This window comes from Diadema setosum, chromosome 9, assembly GCF_964275005.1.
Source record: "Diadema setosum chromosome 9, eeDiaSeto1, whole genome shotgun sequence".
NCBI classification, from domain to species: domain Eukaryota; kingdom Metazoa; phylum Echinodermata; class Echinoidea; order Diadematoida; family Diadematidae; genus Diadema; species Diadema setosum.
The window spans coordinates 2,979,498-3,002,195 of record NC_092693.1 but is presented as its reverse complement, the minus strand read 5'-3'; the positions used below and the strand labels follow the sequence as shown (position 1 = coordinate 3,002,195).

The 22,698-nt window shown below is 40.2% G+C and overlaps 1 protein-coding gene across 1 annotated transcript in view; it reads right to left on the bottom strand.

Moving 5' to 3' along the window:
• LOC140233463 (guanine nucleotide-binding protein G(s) subunit alpha-like) overlaps positions 1-22,698 on the bottom strand; it is a 101,017-nt gene that overhangs the window by 9,458 nt on the left and 68,861 nt on the right. Inside the window, exons 6-8 of the mRNA XM_072313582.1 lie at positions 9,220-9,274; positions 6,995-7,068; positions 5,389-5,447 (exon numbers count right to left, since the gene is read on the bottom strand). Coding sequence (XP_072169683.1) covers positions 5,389-5,447; positions 6,995-7,068; positions 9,220-9,274 — 188 coding nt within the window. The remainder of the gene's footprint in view (positions 1-5,388; positions 5,448-6,994; positions 7,069-9,219; positions 9,275-22,698) is intronic.

Below are 22,698 nucleotides of genomic sequence, written 5' to 3'. Positions count from 1 at the left end.
ATTTACCCCCCCCCCAAAAAAGTCCAAAAAAGTCATTTTCACCAAAATTGCAGATACAAGGTCTTGTCACCCCAGCAACGCACTGGTACCAGTTCATGTACATGTGCACATCGCAATCATGTTGAGATCAGTTAATATTTTTGCATGTCTTAAAATAAGTGAAAAGCACCCAACTGGCAAAATTTGCGTAATATGAAAAATATATGAAATATATGGTGTATACACTACCTGAAGCTGAGTGGTTTATTAGCATTTTACCACTTTCCCAGCCATATGAAAATCCTACCACATCATGAATATCATATTTGTTAACTCTTAAGCAAACACCATGACAAGAATTCTTTTTCTTTTCCTTCATGACTGTGTAAAAGTGCTCAAATGGCAAAAGTAACTGCATACCAGCAATCTTATTGTGTCATGCTACCCAACCCCCTCCCTAACACACACAAAATGTAGAGGACCATTAAAACCTGTGTACATGCACAATATGAAATGCTGGGACTGATAATGTATTCCACAGTGAGTATCCAATACATCTATGTAATGACATACAGACAGACATACAGACATACAGAGAGCGAGAGATTGGATGGAGATAAAGAGAAATCATAATCCAACACACTTCTCATGTTCATTATGTCCTTAGTTTCACTTTACAGGACAACACATCTATTCACATACATCACTGTGTATAATGCCATGTACAAAGCATTGTCTTTAGATAATTCAGTCATCAGAATACTTCATGCATACCATTTTATGAGCTATTCGCTATGTTTTTTCTTTCGTAGTGCAAACTTCCCCTTTTCTGCGAAGGAGGTCTGTGCCATACATTGTACACGGAGGCATAAAGTCCCGCCAGCATTCCAACACCTATGACTGCGAACCTGCGAACCAGAGATAGAGTCCTGGCCTAATTACCAACCACTTTGTAGACAAAGGGAAACCAACATCACAATGAGGTTTCATCGCCTTGTTAAACATCAATTGGGATGTATGTCTATGTAAACACCACTTCCTTTTCAATCGCATGAGAGACATCAATGTTTTGATGTCACATATGATTTACAGGCATTCCCTCTTACCAATCTAAATCACGATCGCTATTCACTCCAGTATTGGTACATGACTTCTCTCGATGGGAAGCATTCCGTTATCTTAGCACTAGAATCAGAAATTATCCAGCAACTGTTTGGAAATTTGCTGAAGGTTTGTAAACCTCCTGGTGCTGTTGATCTACTTTGGCTTGGGAGACAAATTGTAACCCACAGGTACCAAGGGAAGAAATGAAATACATATTTCTACCACTAAACCTTCTCTCATGCATATTTTCAGAAGATCACTTGCCCAGCTCTATATACTGAGAAGTGTCCCAGACGTGTACAATGTTAGCTCCTTGTGATTAATGCCTGCTGAGGTACATACTATAATGCTAGTGGTAATGATGCTTCCAACAGACACTCAACATATAGATAACAACTTTGTAGACACTCTCACGTCATATTATTTGTTTTGCTTAGTTTTGTTTTGTCTTTCACAAATGCTCTCATCAACTGTACTGTATACTCATACAGAAACACCCTTTCCACCAACCCACATCTCTCCTCCCCCCCCCCCAAAAAAAAATCTGAACAACGTTGATAAGTCATTTTCAGTACAAAATTGTATCGTTAATTTCTCACTGTCCTTACAAGCATAAAGGGATTAAGGGAATATTATAATAAGCATCCATACCAGCATTTCTTAAGCAGAATGTGCATGCATGTGTGCCTCCATATTTTTTTCTTCAAAAGTGTTTAGGCTGAAGGCTAGGACTAGCTAATGTGTCAATATTTGAACATGGCCCATATATGCATCTGTGTGTGAGTGAGCGAGCTAGCACTGAAAGGGGGGGGGGGGTGGTGAGTGTATAATATGTGGAACAGGATAGCTCTGGGAGTAGGAGAGGCTGGTGATATAGAGAGAAGGAAGTATACCTGCAGCTTGATTCAACACTTGTGGGCTAAAAATAGCACAGCTATTATAGGCCTGCCTGACAAATTTGACATCTGTAGTCTTTGCCTTTCAGACCCACTCAATCTTCTTTTTTCTTCTTCTTCTTCTTCCTTCCAGCAACCAAGACATTACAGAGCTAACTTTATGTAAGCTTTGACACATTGGAACAAGATATAACATCACCTACTTTTATCAAAATTTGGTTTACTGTAATAACATGAAATGTGGCAGTGATAAATGCTTAATGACTGTGATGTTGGAGGATGTGGACATACTTGACATAAATCTGCTGATAAAATAGCATGCCGCCTCAGTGCACAGATGGATTTGCACAGGTGGAACAGTGCATAAAACACACAATAAGCTGCCAGTAATATGAAACCCTTATTTAGCAACCCCCCCCTTTTTTTTTTTTTTTTTTTTTTTGACTGTAACTTCCCATCATGAAATTGCAGGAAAAATGGTCAAACTATCAAAGATCATATGACATCAAAAGATGCACTGTGATTTTACATGTACAGTTGAACCTCTCGTATCCGGACAAGTCGGGACCGGGGCTCATCCGGATAAGGGATTTGGCCGGATACGGGAGACTCAATGCTTTATACATGTACATATACATACACATGTACTGATGTAGCCCATTGTAGTACCACATGTAGTAATGTGTATACTGCAACCTTTTCATAATTGTTACACTCAGTAACAGACCCCAAAATAGAGGTGACTGTTAATGTTGGAAGTAATATGTAATTCATGTGTGTTTGTGTAGGAGTTCTCAAGGAGTTGGGAATCCCCCTTTCCTCCCGTAATTATTAAAAAAAAAAAAAAAAAAAATCACGGCGAGATTGCATCCGTATAATAGAGAGATCCGGATAAAGGGAGGCCAGATAAGAGAGGTTCAACTGTATTAAAAACAATGGAACATACTTCAATACTTTGTCTTTATCCTATAGCATCTACCCCTACAGACTTCTTTGTGAGGGTGTCCAAGGCATGACAAACCATATTATGGCACAAACTATGGATAGCCAATCACTGATAGGAAACAGAATGGGCATTTTATCTATATTGGTTGCAACTGTCCCTTTGTTAGTTTTAGTAAAGACATAACAGTAATGTGATTTTTGGGGGGTGTTTTTGTCTTCACTGAAACATGGAATTACATGTCAACTAGGGATGTGTTGAATGGTAAACAAATCTTTGGACTCAGGCTCTACATTCCGCAGTTGTTTGATGGAACATTTCACCATGTAACAATCTCAAGACTCTTTTGCAGCTCATAATAGTAGGCCCTACTAATCACATGCTTCTGATGATAAACACAAATTATTACTGCTTCTCGTAGCACTCAATCAGTAAATTTCTCCAATAGTAATGTATTCATTCAACATGTTTTGATGTCCCAGAGTCAACTGGTACAAAAACCTTGAAGACAATTTCTTTATGTACACATTTGACTTCATGAGATTAAAGGGTGTGTACAGTTCTGGTCGAGGTGTAGATTTAGCTTTTAACATTTTGCGAGATATTCAGAAACCACTCTATGAGATGTCAAAGAGCAGGCAGTTCTAAGGGGTATCAAAAGTTTATTCGATGAAAATCGGTTTTGAAATGGCTGAGATATCCAAAAACAAGGTGAAACAAAGAGCTCCTAATAAAGTTGGGGCATGTCGCCTTTTATTATTAGCACTCTTTTGGATATCTTAGCCATTTGAAAACCAATTTTCATCAAATAAACGTTGAATCCTTCTTAAAATTACATGCTCTTTCATATTCTAAAAGAGGCTTTTCATTATCTCACTTAGGGATGTTCAAAACATGAATCCCTACCTCAACCAGTACTGTACAGTCCCTTTAATAAACATTTACCCAAAAGCATATGTTACAACATTACAGCTTTCATTTTTCTTTTAAATTTCTGAACAACTACATGCGGCAATACTGTATACGCCAACTATTTTGCAAGGTTTTATTTTCTTCAATTTCGCAAGTCCAGTACCATTCCCAAATCTAACACCCAAAATTATTAACATTAATCTTGACATCAATACGACATGCAAACATACATTTCTATGTTCATCACAGTACTCCATAATCGTGAATTTAACCACTAGCAAAACTAGCAAAAATTAGACTCGCTAAATATATGGCATACACACCAGACTACAACCAGGCTAACTAACCTAAAGTGTTGCGCTTTACTCTCAGTGGCAATTAAAAAAGGGTCTGCACCTAAAGAAATACTACTGTAAAAGTTCGGAGTTCCATCGATGTGTGCATACCGGTATATTTCTATATGAACAAGAAATGGACCATGGCAATGAGCAAAGAGTTATCTCTTCTTTTTTTTTTCACTTCAGTCCTTGCAAGCTCCTTGAATGTTGCAGAGGATATAGCTCTCCCTTCTGACAATGCACTTAAAAATTCATCATCCCAATTCTTACGTCAGAGTCACACCAGCTACATTTTTTCTTTCTTTCGTCAGGCTACACGTGAGGCCCACAGAAATGAACACACTGTCTCATCCTTTGTTTTCACACATACTCTGCAATTCTTCTCTAATGCCCCATGTTGCCGACACACTTCCATAAGTGAACTTCGAACAATTAGGATTGAGAAGATGCGGAAAATTCATGACACCCTTTGGGGATGGCTGGACAAGGAGTTAATCACACACAGTAAATTAGGAGAATTCCCTGAAGAGCATTTCACGTGCACAGACAAAATGTGACACTACTGAAATGCAAATACCCCAAAGTAATAACAGATAACCATAATCATGCACTGAACTTGCATAAACTTATCCTCTCCCCTCCCCTCCCCACCCCCCCCCCAAAAAAAAAGAAAGGAAGGGAAAAAAAAAGAATTCTAAGTGTCCTAGTTTTTATCCCTCCTGCTGACGTTAACAGACAAGATCACATCCCATGAAAATGGCACAGGCTTGGAAATTTATGATGTCGTAAGCGATATGCCCACGCTACTGACAACTTATTTCGCCCTGCTGATAACTGGGGATAAAGTGTACTGCGAGAATTTGTTTAATACAAATTTCTCTTAAATGGCCGCCAGCTGTTGGACATATCCAAAGAAATATCAGGGGATGAATGAAATGTATGTTCGTGTAATCATAAAATGGTAGCTGTTTGAACATATACTGGAATTTAATCGCGTCTACACAAATGTTTTGTCTGTCAATGGCACAGTGCAGTATGGGCTTGTTAGGTTGTGTATATGCATGAAAGTAAACAGGGAACGGTGCTACAAAGTGGGCTATCTCTGTAGGCTGCTTCTGGGATAGCTCATCTTCTCCACTAGGCCCCATCGATTTGATTTTCAAACATCACATTTGGAATGACAGTCTCAATGTAGCTACATGGGATGCTAGTTTACCATTGAAACACTGGATCCATTTTCTCCTCTCGTCTCGCTGGCCTCCTACGTCGAACATGCTGTGTGGTGAAAAAAAGACAGAAAAACAAGTATAGTTTATGACGTCAAATAAAAACACTTATCGTACTAATGATATACAAGAGAATGAGAAAGGAACATACATACTGTCTATTTCAGTTGCAAACTTTCAAAGGCCTCTTTAATGCTTAATTTATCATTGATACTTAGTAGTAATATAAAAAAATCAAGGAATCTGACCATATTCTTCATCAGCAATTCTCATGAGCATATTTACTACATTTCAATCTTTTGACTTCTTATGCTGATGACCTTTTTGAAACTCTGAGAAAAATCCACACACACAAACGCACAGACAAAAGCCTCTCCAAAATGAGAGTGACAAATTTGGAAATGGGACCCTCAATCTCTGCAGTGTCTGGGACCAAAGTGCAAGATGGAATAATTTTTGCTTCGAGACTGGAATTGTCTTGGCTCAAGCAATTCATTGTAGACCTAAACATTATCATTATTGTTATTTATTTATTTATTTATTTATCTATCTATTTATTTATTTATTCATTCATTTATTTGGCAATTCAACATAATACAAACATAATATTATATTACATGATATAAACTTTGTGGTGATTCTAGGTGCATAACGCTGGTTGCCGGGGGAGAAAAAGGCAAATTTAATATTCAGAAGTTCCTCGGTGCAGTCATAATGGAAAGACATGCATTTCTCAGCAAGAATGCCATCGAGGCTAGAATCCCCTTTTTCCCCCTTTTTTTTCTTTTTTTTTTCTTTTCTTTTTATCCCCTTTTCTTATCTTCGAATCACTGACTCTAATTATTTTAGAAGTCTATTGTCACTGAGTATCTTATGATGTGGACAAGACTGAATAATGACAACTTCAGTGCCATTTTTGACTTGACTGTGGAGAGACAATCTTGGAGAAAAAGTTTGATGCATATCACACCACATTTCGGTAAGTTATCCCTTATGAGTACAGTTCGACCTCGATTATCCGGCCATGTTGGGACTGGCGCTCATCCGGATAAGCGAATTTGCTGGATATGGGAGACACAATGTTAATAGCTGCTGTCCAAGCTGCCGTCCCAGTGCACTGGCAGCTAGGCAGGTAGCGTACCCCGCAACGGTGGTGTGATCTACGCTAGCCTGTGCAAAATTGTAGTCCCTTCTTCACAAAAATAAAGTATATCTTTATGTGACAATCATACATGTTTTACCTCATTGGATATTGAGAAACCTATCATGCACATCTTATGAAATTAGTGAAATAGATCCATGAAAGTCACTGTTTTTTCTCAATTTTTGGATGAAAAAAAAAAAGTCCTTCACTGCGTGAACGCGTCCGGATAATAGAGATTTCTGGATAAAAGAAGGCCGGATAATCGAGGTCGAACTGTATTTGAATTAGGTTGGCCAGATTGCTGCAATGTTTTGGTGCTCGGTGGGCAGCAGCAGCAGTAGTGGCAACACAGCGACCTGTTCCCCCCATAGCTCTCCACGCGACAGATGGGCAGAGGTTACCCTGGGCCACTCGGTGTGAGCAGTTTGCTTGGAAATATGGCGACCACTTACTGGAAGTTGACCTTGTCAACTTGGAATTTCGTTTCGAAGATGCCTGACGTCAGAACACGACACCGGAGAATGTCCTGGAAATAGTAGCGACACACACATACAAAAGAAAAGAGAATATAAATGCAAAGAAGATGGTAAAGTGTAAAATTTGTAATGTAGGGAAATTTTACACATACATTAGAGGATCACATCAACATACACTACTATCTACACACTGCAGGTCATAATGGGAGTCCAATTATACCAAATGTAGTTTCTCTTGCAAGGAATAAGCTTTTCTGATCCAACAGGGGTCAGAAAAAAAAAAAAACACCACAGCTTATAAGCATATCTAAATGACCCATTGGTTTATGAAACATTTTCCATTCATCACAGGGTGAGCATATATGCATGTATGGATTATGTATGCATTTAATCTCTAGGCATGTATAATCTTCTGTAGAACATTACAAAATAGCTATATCATGCTATGATTTTTACCACGAAGGCAAACCCCCATCATGGGATTTGTAAATGCCATTGAGAGAACATTATTATCCAAAAACTCAGTCCAACTAAGGAGCTGTTCATGTACATCTTAGGAGTTAGTATGCTCCTAGACCTCCATGATAAAGATGACATTCTATGTAAGTGATGTTTTGCACTGCAAAGAATCCATGTATCATACTATGCTGATGTAATGAGACTTTTCTGTACATCAACAAGAGATGGTGAACTCAAGAGTACACCCCCTATCCACAAGATAGTGAGTGAGCGAGTGTCTTCGAGGTAGAGAATACTCATTGTCAAGCAGTGTGCTTTGAGGTCTTGGTCCAGGTACGTGGATAATCTTAGCAGAGAGAGATATGTGGGGTTGGTTTGTGGTTAGATTCCCTGTCAATTGTGGAAGAAAATAATGCCCCCAGAATATGAGCAAACTGACAAACACGCTCCATGCATTATCATTTTGAAGAAATCAGGATGCTGTGGAAGCAATGAGTCAATTAATCAAGGTTGGTCATGTCAAAATGCGGTAAAAAAAAAAATGCAATTTGGGAGAAATAAGGATGTTATGGAACTGGAGGCAATTGATCGAGGCTGTTGGGTCTTACCCCTTCCCAAGGGTTCCTGGCATCTGTTGCCAAATCATATCCTTCTAATGCCCAGATCTACATCCTTGTTCCCTTCCAATTTGCCCCAGCAATACCTCCTTGAATTTAATATTCCCTCTGGAGTAGATTTATGATGAGGTTCCTTTGAAGAGGTAGATTGAACCTACAACACAGGCTTAGAGTGTCCGGAAAGGTTTCCTGAAGGGAATTTCCCCATGCAAGTGCCTGCAAATTTTTGTTTTCCCCCTCTCCCTCCTTCTTAACTTTCACGCATACTTTCTTTGCATTTGCTGTTAAGCAAAGAACCCTCAAGTTTCAGAAATAAACCCTGATAATTTTAAAGAGTGCGTTTGGTAAACAGCTAATGAATTCCTGTCAAGGGGGAAGGGGTAAGCAACAATGGACATATTCTGGATACTTCTGGCCTTATTATCAGGTTTATTCTATTTCCACAGTATTATGCTCGGCAGGCATGACCATAAGCATAATTATGTACTGCTATAAATTCTGTTGCTTGCATCTTGGCTTTGTACTATAGATGGTCAATGAGTCTCCGGCACACTTGAGTAGACTGTGTAGAGCAGCACCTTGTGAAGATGAGCCGTATGTGTCACATTTGTTTTGCATTCATGTCGGTGTGAAGAAAATTCAAGTAATCGTCATTCATGTTTGTGATGTTCATATCGGAGAAACATATAGGAGGGGCTGGCTAGAGGGGTAAAGGAAGAGAAGCTGGGATGAGTGACGAGAAAATGAATTAAGGAGGGAGAAGAGGAGAGGGCAATGAGAGAATGAACGAAGAAAGGAGGAGGAGGGGACAATGAGAGAATGAATGAAGGAGGGAGAAGAGGAGCGGACAATGAGAGAATGAACGAAGGAGGGAGAAGAGGAGAGGATAATGACAGAATGAACGAAGGAGGGAGGAGGGGACAATGAGAGAATGAACGAAGGAGGGAGAAGAGGAGGGCGTGGTTGGAAGTAAGAGATGGGGGAGAGAGAGATGGATGAATGTATGACACCAAAGGGGGAGAAAGAGGAAGTGGTGGGGTACAGGTACGAGGAGAAGAAAAACTGTACATGAATGTGAATATATGGGAACACAGAAACAACAGACTGGTAGTTATCATTTCTCACCTGTAGATCGGGCGCGTAGTCTGGTCTTCTTATCGTATCAACTCTATCTAAAAAACTGTGGAAAACAACAGAGAAAGGAAAAGGGGGAAGGGGATAAAATGAAAAAAAACAAACACAGCGATTATCTTCCAGTCTATAATCAAGCCAATACAAATGACAAGGTTGTTAAGTACAAAAAGGTCTCTCGGTATCCAAGGTTACGAGCAAAAAAGACACATGCTGAATTACAAAAGGATATTGACCTTAGTGCTATGCAATATGCAGTTTGATAGTTCATAAAATTGAGCAATTAGCAGATTGCACGCACACAGTAACTGATCCAGTCACCCATGCAAAGGAATACAGCATAGGAAAAAAGGCATAGATAGTGAAATCTAATTAAAAGGACTATATGAAATAGCATTGTGGTACTTGAGAGTGCGGTACCTATCAAAAAAGCCAAAAACAAAGATGACCCTCAAAGGGATTATATAGTTCTGGTTGAGGTGAGGATTTAGCTTTAAACATTTTGCAAGATATTCAGAAACCACTCTATGAGATGTCAAAGAGCATGCACCTCAAAGGGGAATCAAAAGTTTATTTGATGAAAATCGGTTTTGAAATGACTGAGATACCCAAAATCACGGTGATACAAAAAGATCCTAATAAAAGGCGTGGCCTGTCGCCTTTTATTATTATCGCTTTTTTGGATATCTCAGCCATTTGAAAACCAATTTTTATCAAATAAACACTAAATTCTTCTTAAAATTACATGCTCTTTCTTATTTCATAAGAGGTTTCTCATCATTTTACTTGAGAATGTTATAAACCTGAATCCTCGCCTCAATCAGTACTGTACAGTCCCTGATGGTGACGCACTGATACTAACAGTTCTAACAGAACTGAAACTTAAACACTCTGTGCATTTTGGCAACCAGGACTGCCTTGTCTGCAAATCATCCTTGTAACAGTGTTATCAGTCAAAAGGATATGACTTCATAACATCAGTACAATTCTATTCAAAACTAAATGGAATATTTTCTCCTTCCAATATTAGAATTTTGTGCACTCTTTCCATGATATAATAGTACATATACATGTACATCATGCACTTACTGTTAACTTTGAGATTAAAGTGACAAAAAATATCAATTTCAGCAATTCATCCTTCAAAAAAACTGTGCTTCTTTTTCCATTTGTAGTACTTTCACAAGACAAAATATTGCACTTTGTTTAAAGATCACAGACAATGTGATCTGAATCAGTAGATTCATTAAATATTGCAACAGTAATGCCAATGGCTGGAAATTACTATTGGAATTTACTGCTAGATGTCTCCATACATGTATAACATTCAGTAAACATGGAAAACCCATTTGGGATTGAACATATGGGGTACCATAGCCGAGCAACAATGCCATATTTCTCCTCCATAAATCAAGAAGCATATGTTCACCAGCAGTATACTTCAACCCTAACCTGTGGTGCGTGGACTACACGTACGTTCATTGCTTGCCAAACAATTGTCACACTGCCATTGTACTACAGACTTCTATTCTCTCCTGACTGCTTTTGCATCACATCTACCCTCTGACTTAAAAAAAAAGGAAAAGAAAAAAAAGAGACTGTTAAAAGAATAAACAAATGGGGACAACGGGGAAAAAATGGATATCAATTATTATATAGGCATCCCATGTTGCTGTCAGGAACAGCAATAACATCAAACTTTTTCATCATTACTGGCATTACCATCTCTAGTACAACTGTCTTAAAAGAGAAGGAGAGGTAAGATATCCATGTACACAACATACAAATCTGACAATGCTCTCAATTCCTGGAAAACACAAAGAGAGACAAAACGAGACAATAGACAGAGAGATAGAAGAACTCCGGAGAACTGTCCAAGATGAAGGATCCAGGAACAGAAGGGGGGGGGGGGGAATGCAGGGCTATCCAACCTTGTGTACACAGCACATGCCCGCACAAGGCAGTCCAGCCGTGAGCTAAAAATAGAAACAGCTAGATTGGTTGCTCATGCGTACACCTAGTCTCATTTGCAAGACCCCACTACGCTGTAGGTGGCACTGGGTCTATGCATCACAGCTACACACTTGGCGACGTATCCAGCGAGATTCTTCAATGGCATGTGCTGCCACTTCTTGAATAAAGCTCAGAACCACTACAGTACATGGAGTGCCTAGTGTCATAGTTAAGGCATTCAAGAAATACTGCAGGCTCTGTGCAGAGACGAATCAAACACAACAAACTCTTGTCCTGATCTATTCTAAGTTTGATTCTCCTTGAGGACGCAAATAAAGAATAACTATGTAGTTTGAACTATATATGACCCTTCAGTCTATCTATCTTAAAAACAAAACAAAACAAAACAAAACAAACGAAACAATTCTTCAGTTATTCTTCCTGCTTATCACTTGCTGAATTCCAGCCAATGTTGACGAGGCTGTTGACACATGTGATGTGTTAATAGCAGGAAAACTTGCCACATCTTAGTTTTGACCTTGTTCCCGTGGTAACAAATGCTGTGAGCTTCCGTCCTCCAGTCATTACAGTTTGGTAAGGACAATGTAGCTGAGTACTACACGACCTTTTGATTTGGAAATAATGCATATTGGTACACTATCATTATAATCATTATAATTATCAGCTCAGGCAGCAAGGCTTGGTAGTCTGGTGTGTGGCATCACCTTCAACATGAGGACAACAAAAGTAGAGTGCATTGTAGTCATAGATGCACTTACTGACGACTCGCCTCACCGAACAATGGGCATCATTCTATTAATTACGATACCACACATGTGGCCACACCCACCTCCATCACAGCAAAAGTACCTCAATCAACATGACTATGACATTTTTTTTTTTTTTTTTGACGTCTGGTTTCTCTTCCATTATGCTGATTGCTACAATGTCATAATGGGACATGGAACTCTTTTGTAGAGGTAAATCATAGTAAGAAAGTGAAGTATATCCCGAATGAAAATGTGTTGTTCACGTGAATATGTCGTATGAGATAAACCAAAAAAAAAAAAAAAAAATGTACAGCGTTCTCATAACACGTACTGTAAAAGCGGAAGTTGTTGCAAATTTCGTGAAACATGAAACAAGCATTAAAAAATTGCAAATATTTCTGCTTGTATATACTTTGATTCTGCTGAATTAGAAATGTGCGAAATTGATTTTACTTGACAGAGTGCAAAAAATACTCAAGTGAAAAATTTCTTCTTTTACAGTACCCAGAGGAAAGTGTGTGGGTGTGTGTGTGGGTGGGGGGGGGGTTTAGAGGAAAATCCCTCCTCACATGAAAATCATACTGATTAAAGTAGCCTCATTCTCACACATAAAATGAAGGGTTTTTCAAAATCAATTCTTTTTTTCTTTTTTTTTTGCAATGGGGTGTGAAAACTGTTTACTCTTGTGCATGGAAAAAAAAATTGCGAACTCGCTGTAAATGGTCTATTTTGCTTTTTTTGGGGAAACTCTCGCAATTTGCCTCTCTCAGTGTGTGTAAATGGCATACACACACACACACACACATCTATTTCTCCTTGCCACACTAGGTTAGCACACTAGGATTACCAGCGTCATGTTCTGATCATTGTTTAGACATATGCAGTCTGGAGATTCAAAGTGAACAGTCATCTACAGTTAAATAATTTTGTTTCTTTTTCCATGTATGAATAGTGACAAGTACAGTCAATTTTTGCAACATGATCCGAATACTGATAACTCCTGTGTGTGAATGGGCATAAAATGTATGAAAGAGTAAAGTATTAAGTAAGATTGTCAGTGTGATTCGAACTGTTACAGGTTGGCACCCTCTTGCAACCTTGCTCTTAGAAATCATAATATTTGAAGCATGGGCGTAAATCCCGGGGGGGATGGGGGGGATATATCCCCCCCTGAAATGGAGGAGGGGGGGATGGCCTGTACAATCATCCCCCCCCCCCCCCCTGAATTTTGAGGGGAAAAAATGGAGGAAGCAGAAATGTGATTGTATCAATTTTGGCATATTGCATGACGTTTGTACGCCGGCCTTCAGACAGGTAACAGAGCTGAACAGTATTCTATCTTGTAGGAAAATGTATAATTTTCTCAAGCGCTCGCTCGCTTCGCTCGCTCGCGAAGAAAGTAGCATCGACATACACTGTAAGGTATGGCTCAGGCGTTGACAACGTCAAATAGTATAGGTCTACATATAAACATGCTATGACGCGAGTAACTGGGGACCATCTGCAAAATATGTACGAAAACATACAAACAAACAATAACAACAACTTTATCGCCATAATATTGAACCCCCTCCATTTCCTGAATCATTCCTGAGAAACGACAGTGACTGATGACTCAGTCAGGATACATCTATGGGCATACCAAGGGAAGATCAGGGACGTCGAATCTATAGGGGGCAAAGGGGCATTTGCCCCGCCCCAAAGGAAGTGTTTAGACAGACAAATCATTAATCCCCCAAGCAATTCCCGAGATGAGGACAAATCTCGCACTTTCTTAATGGAAAATTGTCCAAATATCGCCAGAACTATGCACCAGATCGTTGTATTGCAATCATGAACATGCAAAAGGTCCGCTATACAGGATAAGGGATAAACTTTGTACACTTTTGACATAGACGTATATTCCCTAATTTATCAAAGAGTGTGCAGCAGATCTTTCACTTAACAAAAGCAACCTAATATGTATAGAGGCGTCGATGGGGGGGGGGGATGGTTCTCAAATAAAAGTGGGACAAACAAAAGCGAAAAATATAGCTACAAACGGCAGTTTTTGGAGTGTAAAATTGTAAAATTTTAAAGCTCGCTCGCTCCGCCCGCTCGCATTTAACCGCTATGCCATTCTCCTGATGTTGCTGCCAGTGATTGACAGCAGGTGCACCCAGTGGCGTATCTAGGGGGGGGGGGGGCAAGGGGGGCACGTGCCCCGGGCGCCACTCCTTGGGGGCGCAAAAAAACGGGAAAAAAAACGAAGAAGAAGAAAAAAAAAGGCAAAAAAAAAAAGGAAGAAGAAGAAGAAAAAAAGAAAAGAAGAAGGAAAAAAAAAAAAAAAACTCGCCCGGAAGGGGGGAGGGAGAATGGTGGGGGGGGGGGGGGGGGGGGGCAGAAAACCAAATCAAACAAGATAAAAACTAAACATGATGATGACGTGGACAAAATGACAATGTTTATTGTGTTCACACAAAAATTCCATGTTCTGTGAGCTGAAATACAAAAATTTTCGGCTCGCTCGCTGCGCTCGCTCGCCAAAATTTATATAAAAAAGAAGGTAAGAACAAAACGTGATGATGAGAAAATGACAGTGTCTATTGTGTTCACACATGTAATTTTATATTCAGCAGGAAAAATGTTACACGGAGCAGCGTCTGCAATTTCATTCGTTCTGAAGCGATCGCCGATTTTATCAAAAGAGGACGCCAACGGTTTCGAACATACGGGGGAGGGGGGCGCAAAAAAAATCAAAAAAGATAAGAAAAAAAAAACCGTAATGATGACGCAGAAGTATACAAATTTCGGCTCACTCGCTCGTATATTAGAGTATTTTTTCAAGTCCTCACTTTGTTGGTGTAAATCGTTATCTATAAGGTCGTCACTATAATTGTGAGATTTGATAAGCAAAAAATGACAAGAATTCCATGTTTTGTAAGCTGAAATACAAACATTTTCGGCTCGCTTGCTGCGCTCGCTCGCCAAAATTTATATTAAAAAAGATAAGAACAATACGTGATGATGACGAGGACATATACAAATTTCAGCTCACTCGCGCGTACTAATTTAGAATATTTTTTAAAGTCCTCAGTTTTTTGGTATAAATCGTTATCTATAAGGCCGTCACTATATCTTGTTTAGAATTGTAAGATTTGGTAAGCAAAAAATGACAAGAATTCCATGTTTTGTAAGCTGAAAAACAAAAATTTTCTGCTCGCTCGCTGCGCTCGCTCGCCAAAATCTATCAAAATTCATTACATTTAAATCACCCTCAAAAGATCCCTTTTAAGTGCTTGAAAAAGCATCATGTGGACCTTGTTTAAAGTCTCTACCGGGATGGGGTTGGGGTTGAACACTTTTTCAGAAATAAGGGGCGCAATTTTCGTGCTTGCCCCGGGCGCCGTTTTCCCTAGATACGCCACTGGGTGCACCCGGCGCGCCCCCCTTAATTTCCAAAGCGAAAATATAGCTACAAACGACAGTTTTTAGGACTGGAAAATGTCAAAATTTTCAAGCTCACTCGCTTCACTCGCTAGCATTTAATCAGTATGCCATTCTCCTGATGTTGCTGCCAGTAATTGCCGGCAGTTGCGCCCGGTGTGCCCCCTTAATTTCCAAAGCGAAAAAATACAGCCACAAACGGCAGTCTTTGGACTGTAAAATGTCAAAATTTTCAAGCTCGCTCGCTCCGCTCGCTCGCATTTAACCGCTATGCCATTCTCCTGATGTTGCTGCTAGTAATTGCCGGCAGTTGCACTCGGTGTGCCCCCTTAATTTCCAAAGCGAAAAAGTATAGCTACAAACGGCAGTTTTTAGACTGTAAAATGTCAAAATTTTCAAGCTCGCTCGCTCGCATTTAATCGCTATGCCATTCTCCTGATGTTGCTGCCAGTGATTGTGAGCAGGTGCGCCCCCCTTAATTTCCAAAGCGAAAAATATAGCTACAAACGGCAGTTTGGGGACTGTAAAATGTCAAATTTTTGGAAGCTCGCTCGCTTCGCTCGCTCGCATTTAATTATTATTCCATTCTCCTGATGTTGCTACCAGTAATTGCCAGCAGTTTTCGCCCGGTGCGCCCCCTTAATTTCCAAAGCGAAAAATATAGCTTTTGGACTGTCAAATGTCAAAATTTTGAAGCTCGCTCGCTTCGCTCGCTCGCATTTAATCATTATGCCATTCTCCTGATGTTGCTGCCAGTAATTGCAAACAGTTTTTGCCCGGTGCGCCCCCTTAATTTCCAAAGCGAAAAAATACAGCCACAAACGACAGTTTTTGGGACTGGAAAATGTCTAAATTTTCAAGCTCATTCGCTTCGCTCGCTCGCATTTAATCATTATGCCATTCTCCTGATGTTGCTGCCAGTAATTGCCAGCAGTTTTCGCCCGGTGCGCCCCCCCCCCCTTAATTTCCAAAGCGAAAAATTACTAGTACAGCCACAAAGGACATGTGGGACTGTAAAATATCAAAATTTTCAAGCTCACTCGCTTCGCTCGCTCGCATTTAATCGTTATGCCATTCTGATGTTGCTGCCCGATTGCTGGCAGTTGCGCCCGGTGTGCCCCCATAATTTCCAAAAGCGAAAAAATACAGCCACAAACGGCAGTCTTTGGACTGTAAAATGTCAAAATTTTCAAGCTCGCTCGCCCCGCTCGCTCGCATTTAACTGCTATGCCATTCTCCTGATGTTGCTGCCAGTAATTGCCAGCAGTTGCGCCTGATGCGGCCCCCCTTAATTTCCAAAGCGAAAAAGTATAGCTACAAACGGCAGTTTTTAGACTGTAAAATGTTAAAATTTTCATGCTCGCTCGCATTTAATCGCTATGCCATTCTCGTGATGTTGCTGCCAGTGATTGACAGCAGTTGCGCCTGGTGTGCCCCCCTTAATTTCCAAAGCGAAGAATATAGCTACAAACGGCAGTTTTTGGACTGAAAAATGTCAAAATTTTCAACGCAAAGAGATTTCACCGTAGGAGGGGGAAACCCCCCTACCATACCCTCCCCCTCGCTTGATTCGTTCCCTCACATAACCACTCCTCCTAAGATCAAATCCTGCCTACGCCGATGATAGGCCCCATTATTTAGTAGGCCTTCACAGTGATGTCGCACAGCAAGAGCTGAAATACCACGATTTTGTCATTCAATAATATATTGTGAATATTTCATCTTCTTAGTGTTTTTTTTTAAAGAAAAGAAAACAAAATTTTCACCACAAGTGAGCACCAGATCGCTGAATTTCAGGTCTGAAAATGCAAAATCTTCCTCGTGTGGGAGAAGGATACCCCCCCCCCCCCCCATACACACCCTTCCCCCGTTCGGTCGTTCCGCTCCCTCTCACAGATATTTCCAACAAAAAAAAAAAATGTTTTCATACTTTTAAGGTCTGATTTTCCGCCGAAAGTCGTCTGACAAGCAAAAAAAAAAAAAAAGCAACAAGAACAAAAAGTCTTTATGTTGTTGCTGCCACTTTTCTCCCACTTTATATTTCATGCAAAAGAGTGGGGCATCCGATCCCTGTAAAGTGTTTGTGTGTGGGGGGGGGGGGGAAGGGGGGAGGGGGGAAGGGGGGCACAAAGCTTCTCCCCCACCCCCCCCCCCCCCCCCCCCCCCCCCCCCCAAAAAAAAGGCCTGCGCCGGTCCGGTTATGGGCTTGTAATCGTGGTGATGGTGACCATCCCCCCCACTCCTCAGTATGGATTTACGCCGCTGATTTGAAGTGAATGATTGTGATTCTGCTCAAATTCTGGTTCGTTGTTCGTAATCTGCTCATGCTGCACAACTCTCTTCTGAATTCTTTTGTGAAATACATAGAATAGATAAAATACTTTGTGGCAGAGAAGTTTCTTGAGCAGCCTTATATTTTGGAGATATCAAATATTGCACAAAAGTGCTTTCATCTATAAAATTATTAACAAGTAAAGTTTATTTAACTGGGCCAGCATCAGAACGCTAATCGAGCAGAGTTTCCACTTTTGCAGTATACTGTATTCCAAACACATAACAAATACTACATATTACTACTGTAATACTACTGCATTTTACTACCATATTCCTTGCTCTATATGCAGTGTATGCACTATGCTTTTGCTATGCAACATTCATTACATCACAGCCTTTCTCTGGAAATCAGCTCCATAAGCAAGGAACTTTTAGATATAATGTTGAAATATAACATAAACTTGACATGACATGAAATACATCATCAACTTTCAGGTCCTTTTTGCTTTTCTAATGATCTGATCAGAAGCTACACTCGGTTCAGGATGCTCCAACCATAATACGAGTGGAGAAAAAAAGAAGAGAAAAATTTACACTGTTACGCCAATTGAATCAATGTGGAGACAAATAGAGGTCTGTGGGGTCGAGACTAGTGTACCGCCATTAGAATTGAGGGGAGTACACTGGTTGCTATGCTAGGTGGAGTGTTATGTTGATGGCAGATATCAACACAAGGAGGGAAGAGAGAGACTCTAATGAACGTTGGTTGGATGGTAGAGCGGCAAACAGACGGACCGAACTGTGCGCGTATGCCAGGCCAACCCAGTATGCTGTGAACCTACCACCCTACCACCCCCCAACACCAACATCATTTCACGCTCTAGAAATATGATGAAATGGCACAGGGCTCTGTCTCTCCATATTGGTTAAGACAGCCCAGGCCCAAGGCAAGTGACTTCTTCACTCCAGCAGGTGATTTTTATGGGAGACCAAGGACCTCTGGTCCCTGATTGGACCACTGATTATACTTCACAAAGAACTATTTAGATCACAAACATTTGAAACCATGCTTTGATTCTGGAATCTCTTAATCTTGATAAAGAGTTTCATACTTAATAGTGGGAATCACACTGATGCCAATTTGCAGGATACAAATCATGTGATTTACATCAAGATTGTAATCTTGATATTTTTGCCTGTGTGGACATGAAAATCCCACTAAATGGTGTGATGAGCATTCAAATCTAAATGCCACAGAATCTTGCAATTGTTTTGGACTTGTCATGATCATTCGCAATGCAGCACGTGTGTGAATGCTGGAGAAAATAATCTCCGAGATTTCTCGAGATTTTTTTCTGTTTTGTCATTCATAATACGCATGATTGAACAGCATATGAACACACAAGGGCAAGGGTCACCATTTAAACAGATTTCAGGCGTGCAGTTTGGTCGACAAATTATCACAACTGGCAATTAGCACCATATTTCTGTCCATCTGAAAAACAAATGGCGCAAGAAATTTGAAGATTTGGATCACGATCGTTATCTCGCTATTTTGTCGGTGTGACTGCAACTATAGTATATTTGAGTGATTGCACAGGTCACTAGCTTTGTTTACTGCTTTGACGTTTTGGGTTTGTTTGTTTTTTTTTTTTTGGGGGGGGGTAATTTTGCTTTTTTCTTTTTATGGGGGTCAAATTTCCTCCATCTCACGATAAGTATTCCAATGCAATATATCTCTATCAGTGATAAACATCTGGTACATTATTCACCAGATCTAGAAATCCTACCACTTTACCATGACGACCATAAACTTTTTTTTTTTTCTTCTAAACAATTCTACATAACAAAGTAGGCATACATGAGCTAAAAAAAGAGATGGTTCAAAGTATGACACACAGGAAATCATTCAAGTCTAGAATGCAAAAGGAGCTGCAGCTATGGGATATGGAATACAATGCCAAGCTCTTGAACTTAGAGCATAGAATTTGTATATTTTCAAAGTTTGTACACTGTTGAGTGAATACTGTAGGCCTATACGCTGTTATTTTTGCGTACAGATAATTTCACGAATGAGGAAGTCATAGACATTTTTGCGAGATGTTTTTGCGAATTGACACCGACGCTAATGTCAATGTGCTATTACTCTAGCGCCTGGCGACATTTTCGCGTGTTGTTAAATTCGCGATCCAACTGTGATTCCTGAAATTCCTGAAAATTAAACCCTCGCGAAAATAACAGCTTATTCAGTACATAGTAGAGTAAGAATCTGAGGAAAATGATATAGAGGAAGACATAATTTGAATGGGGGGGGGGGTTGAGGGAAAAAAGAATAATGTAGAGCTCAAGTGACAGAAAAGATGCAAGTTAAATTTTGAATATTCCAAGAAGACTTCAGGATAACCACAATACGGCGTACAAGAAAATCCAGGCGATATCAAATATCTTGGCGGAAAATGGTGCAAACCAGGTACAACAACACCATACCTACTTAGCATTCCCCATCCCTGCTATGATGCCTACAAGTGAAGTCAGCTAGTAACACACCAGACATGCACAGACTGACTGTCAGACAGACAGACAGACAGACAGATAGACGGACAGACGGATAGACGGACGGACAGACAGACAGACAGATAGCCAGACAAACAGACAGATGAAGAGGCAGACAGACAAGAATTACTTACGAGGTAGGCAAGGAGAGTGAGGAAAAGGTTTCAAGAGAGAAGTAGGTTAGCCTGGATAGCACATGTGTTTTCCCTCGCTGAGGTCTCCTTATTGAATCAGCTCAGTCGCGGATTCCAAAAATAGCTCGGCATGAATTATGCAGACGAGGGAGAGGGAGCAAGGGGCTTGCCATCAACCCAGCCGCACTGGGGAAATGGCTGCGCAGCTAGATGTAAACCTTTGTGCTTCACTGGTTAGGATAATGGATTAGTGCACTCAAAAATGTATTTTATGATCCAGACGGGGAAAAAAAAAAAAGGAAAGGGAGAGAGACTGAAAGAAATAAGAAACAAAAGAGTAAAAGAAGGAGCTCTAGAGAGAGGGGTAGGGAATGAGAAAGTGAGGGATGAAGGGAGAGAGATATGTAGTCGCATACTGAAAAGGAAGAATCATCATCCCACTCTCAGGACAAGTCAAGAGCTCAAGATACGCACACTGACGCGTTTAACGTTTCATTTGCATACTGGAATACTTCGAGATATCTCCGGAAACGGTTCTCTCACATGATTTCACACAACTTGTGCTGATGCATGCATCATTGCACAAATATGTTTATACAGATATATTAATATTATCACTTGTCATGGGTATTTTTGGGCATGATTACTACGGATTGATTATGTGGCAGGTTGAAATATGATTGCAAGTAACGGAAGCCTCTGCCGAATGGAAGGCCAATACAGGTGCGCAGTGGTGCCTAGCAACCGCCTACCAACAACGGATAACAACGCTCGGGATGACTCCGGCGATGGAGCTGCTGAGACCAGACTGGTGATCCCTCCCTGGTGCTGCCTGCTTGCACAAGGATGACAGAGGGAAACAAATTACCCATCTGACATTCCCTAACTGCCAGGGAAGACAGAACCGGCAGACCAATGCGGCACTGGAATCTTAAGAGAGGATCTACAGCGAGCAGAGAGTTGGGTTGCACGACTTCCATTGACATGACACGCAGGGATCAGTCAAAGTATGAACAAAATTGGAACAAACTGTCAGATCTTGAGAGAATAAGAGTCACCACTGTCAACCATTAAACATAAGGTTATACATGGCACTTATTTGCAGAAAAGTATTCCACAGTCCGAATTTATGAGTGAAATATGTAAAGTGATGCATGTTTGATAACAGAGACATCTTTTTTCTTTATGTCTCTACTCAACATCATCATCATCATCATTTCATATCATCAAGATAGAGGAACGTGATTTCTTTAGTTGTACAAGAAAAAGACAAGCCTCATACCTTGGTCTCTTTATGTAGCAAACAAATCAAAGTTTCTAATAAAGTTACACGGTCACATGAGTTGCATGGCTATATCAAAGACCCTCCCAGAAGTTAAGGCAGCTAGCTTATCATCATTTAAAAGTACAAATTCTCAACAAACTGTTAATTTCACTGAACCTTTCACTGTGATTTTGTCGTTTCACACCCATTAGCGATCAATTCCATCAATAATGCATTTACTGGGCATCAATTCAAAACTTATGAATCAATTTCATGTCAACAGAGGAGAAGAAACATTATGATGTCAGTATGACTGTTAGAGGTATTTGAACAAAAATCGATTATAGAACAAGACAGTATGCCATATGTTACTGTGTGGGGAAGCCTCAACGGACCAACGAGTGTAAATGAAGAAAAGACATTCTGAATAAAACTTGCCATGTTGCACATGTAATCTGTTGTATTTCTGAAGTCCCTACACTGCATATATTAAATTGCACAAGGAAAGATTTAAGATCAATTATCACTGGTCTTATTGGAGTACTGTTAGTGTTTCTTTATCAACTTCATCTTATACATTATACTCCCGTACAAAGCAAGATACCACTCCCTCCCCAGTTCCTAGTAATCCATCACACACAATCATTTGCGTGTAACAAAATAATTTCCAAGCAGGTTCATCGCATTTACAACTAATAACTGACAGATAAGTGTCAAAGGAGAATGACAATGAAAATGGTATTTAGAGGTACTTGTACACCTGTATGATGCTCCATTTTTGTGTTGCTCTGCTATAGAACCACTGAAAATGTAGGCCTACTTGACAGGAATGCAACTACCAGTTGTTTTAACCTCACATTCACCTCTGACCTCTTGACCTCAAGTATGGTACATTCCTTGTATCTCGGTCATTCAAAAAAGCACCTACACTAGTAGAAAGCTTCTCTTGAGTAGCAGTATGTGCAATTAAAGCTTCGTATCCAAGGAGACAGATCATGAGAGAAGAACATAAGCACTGTCTGTATCTTCTTCGTGGTGGAGACTACAGAGAGAGGGCGTGGCTCCTGGAGGACACACAGTCAGTGCATCCCCTGAGATG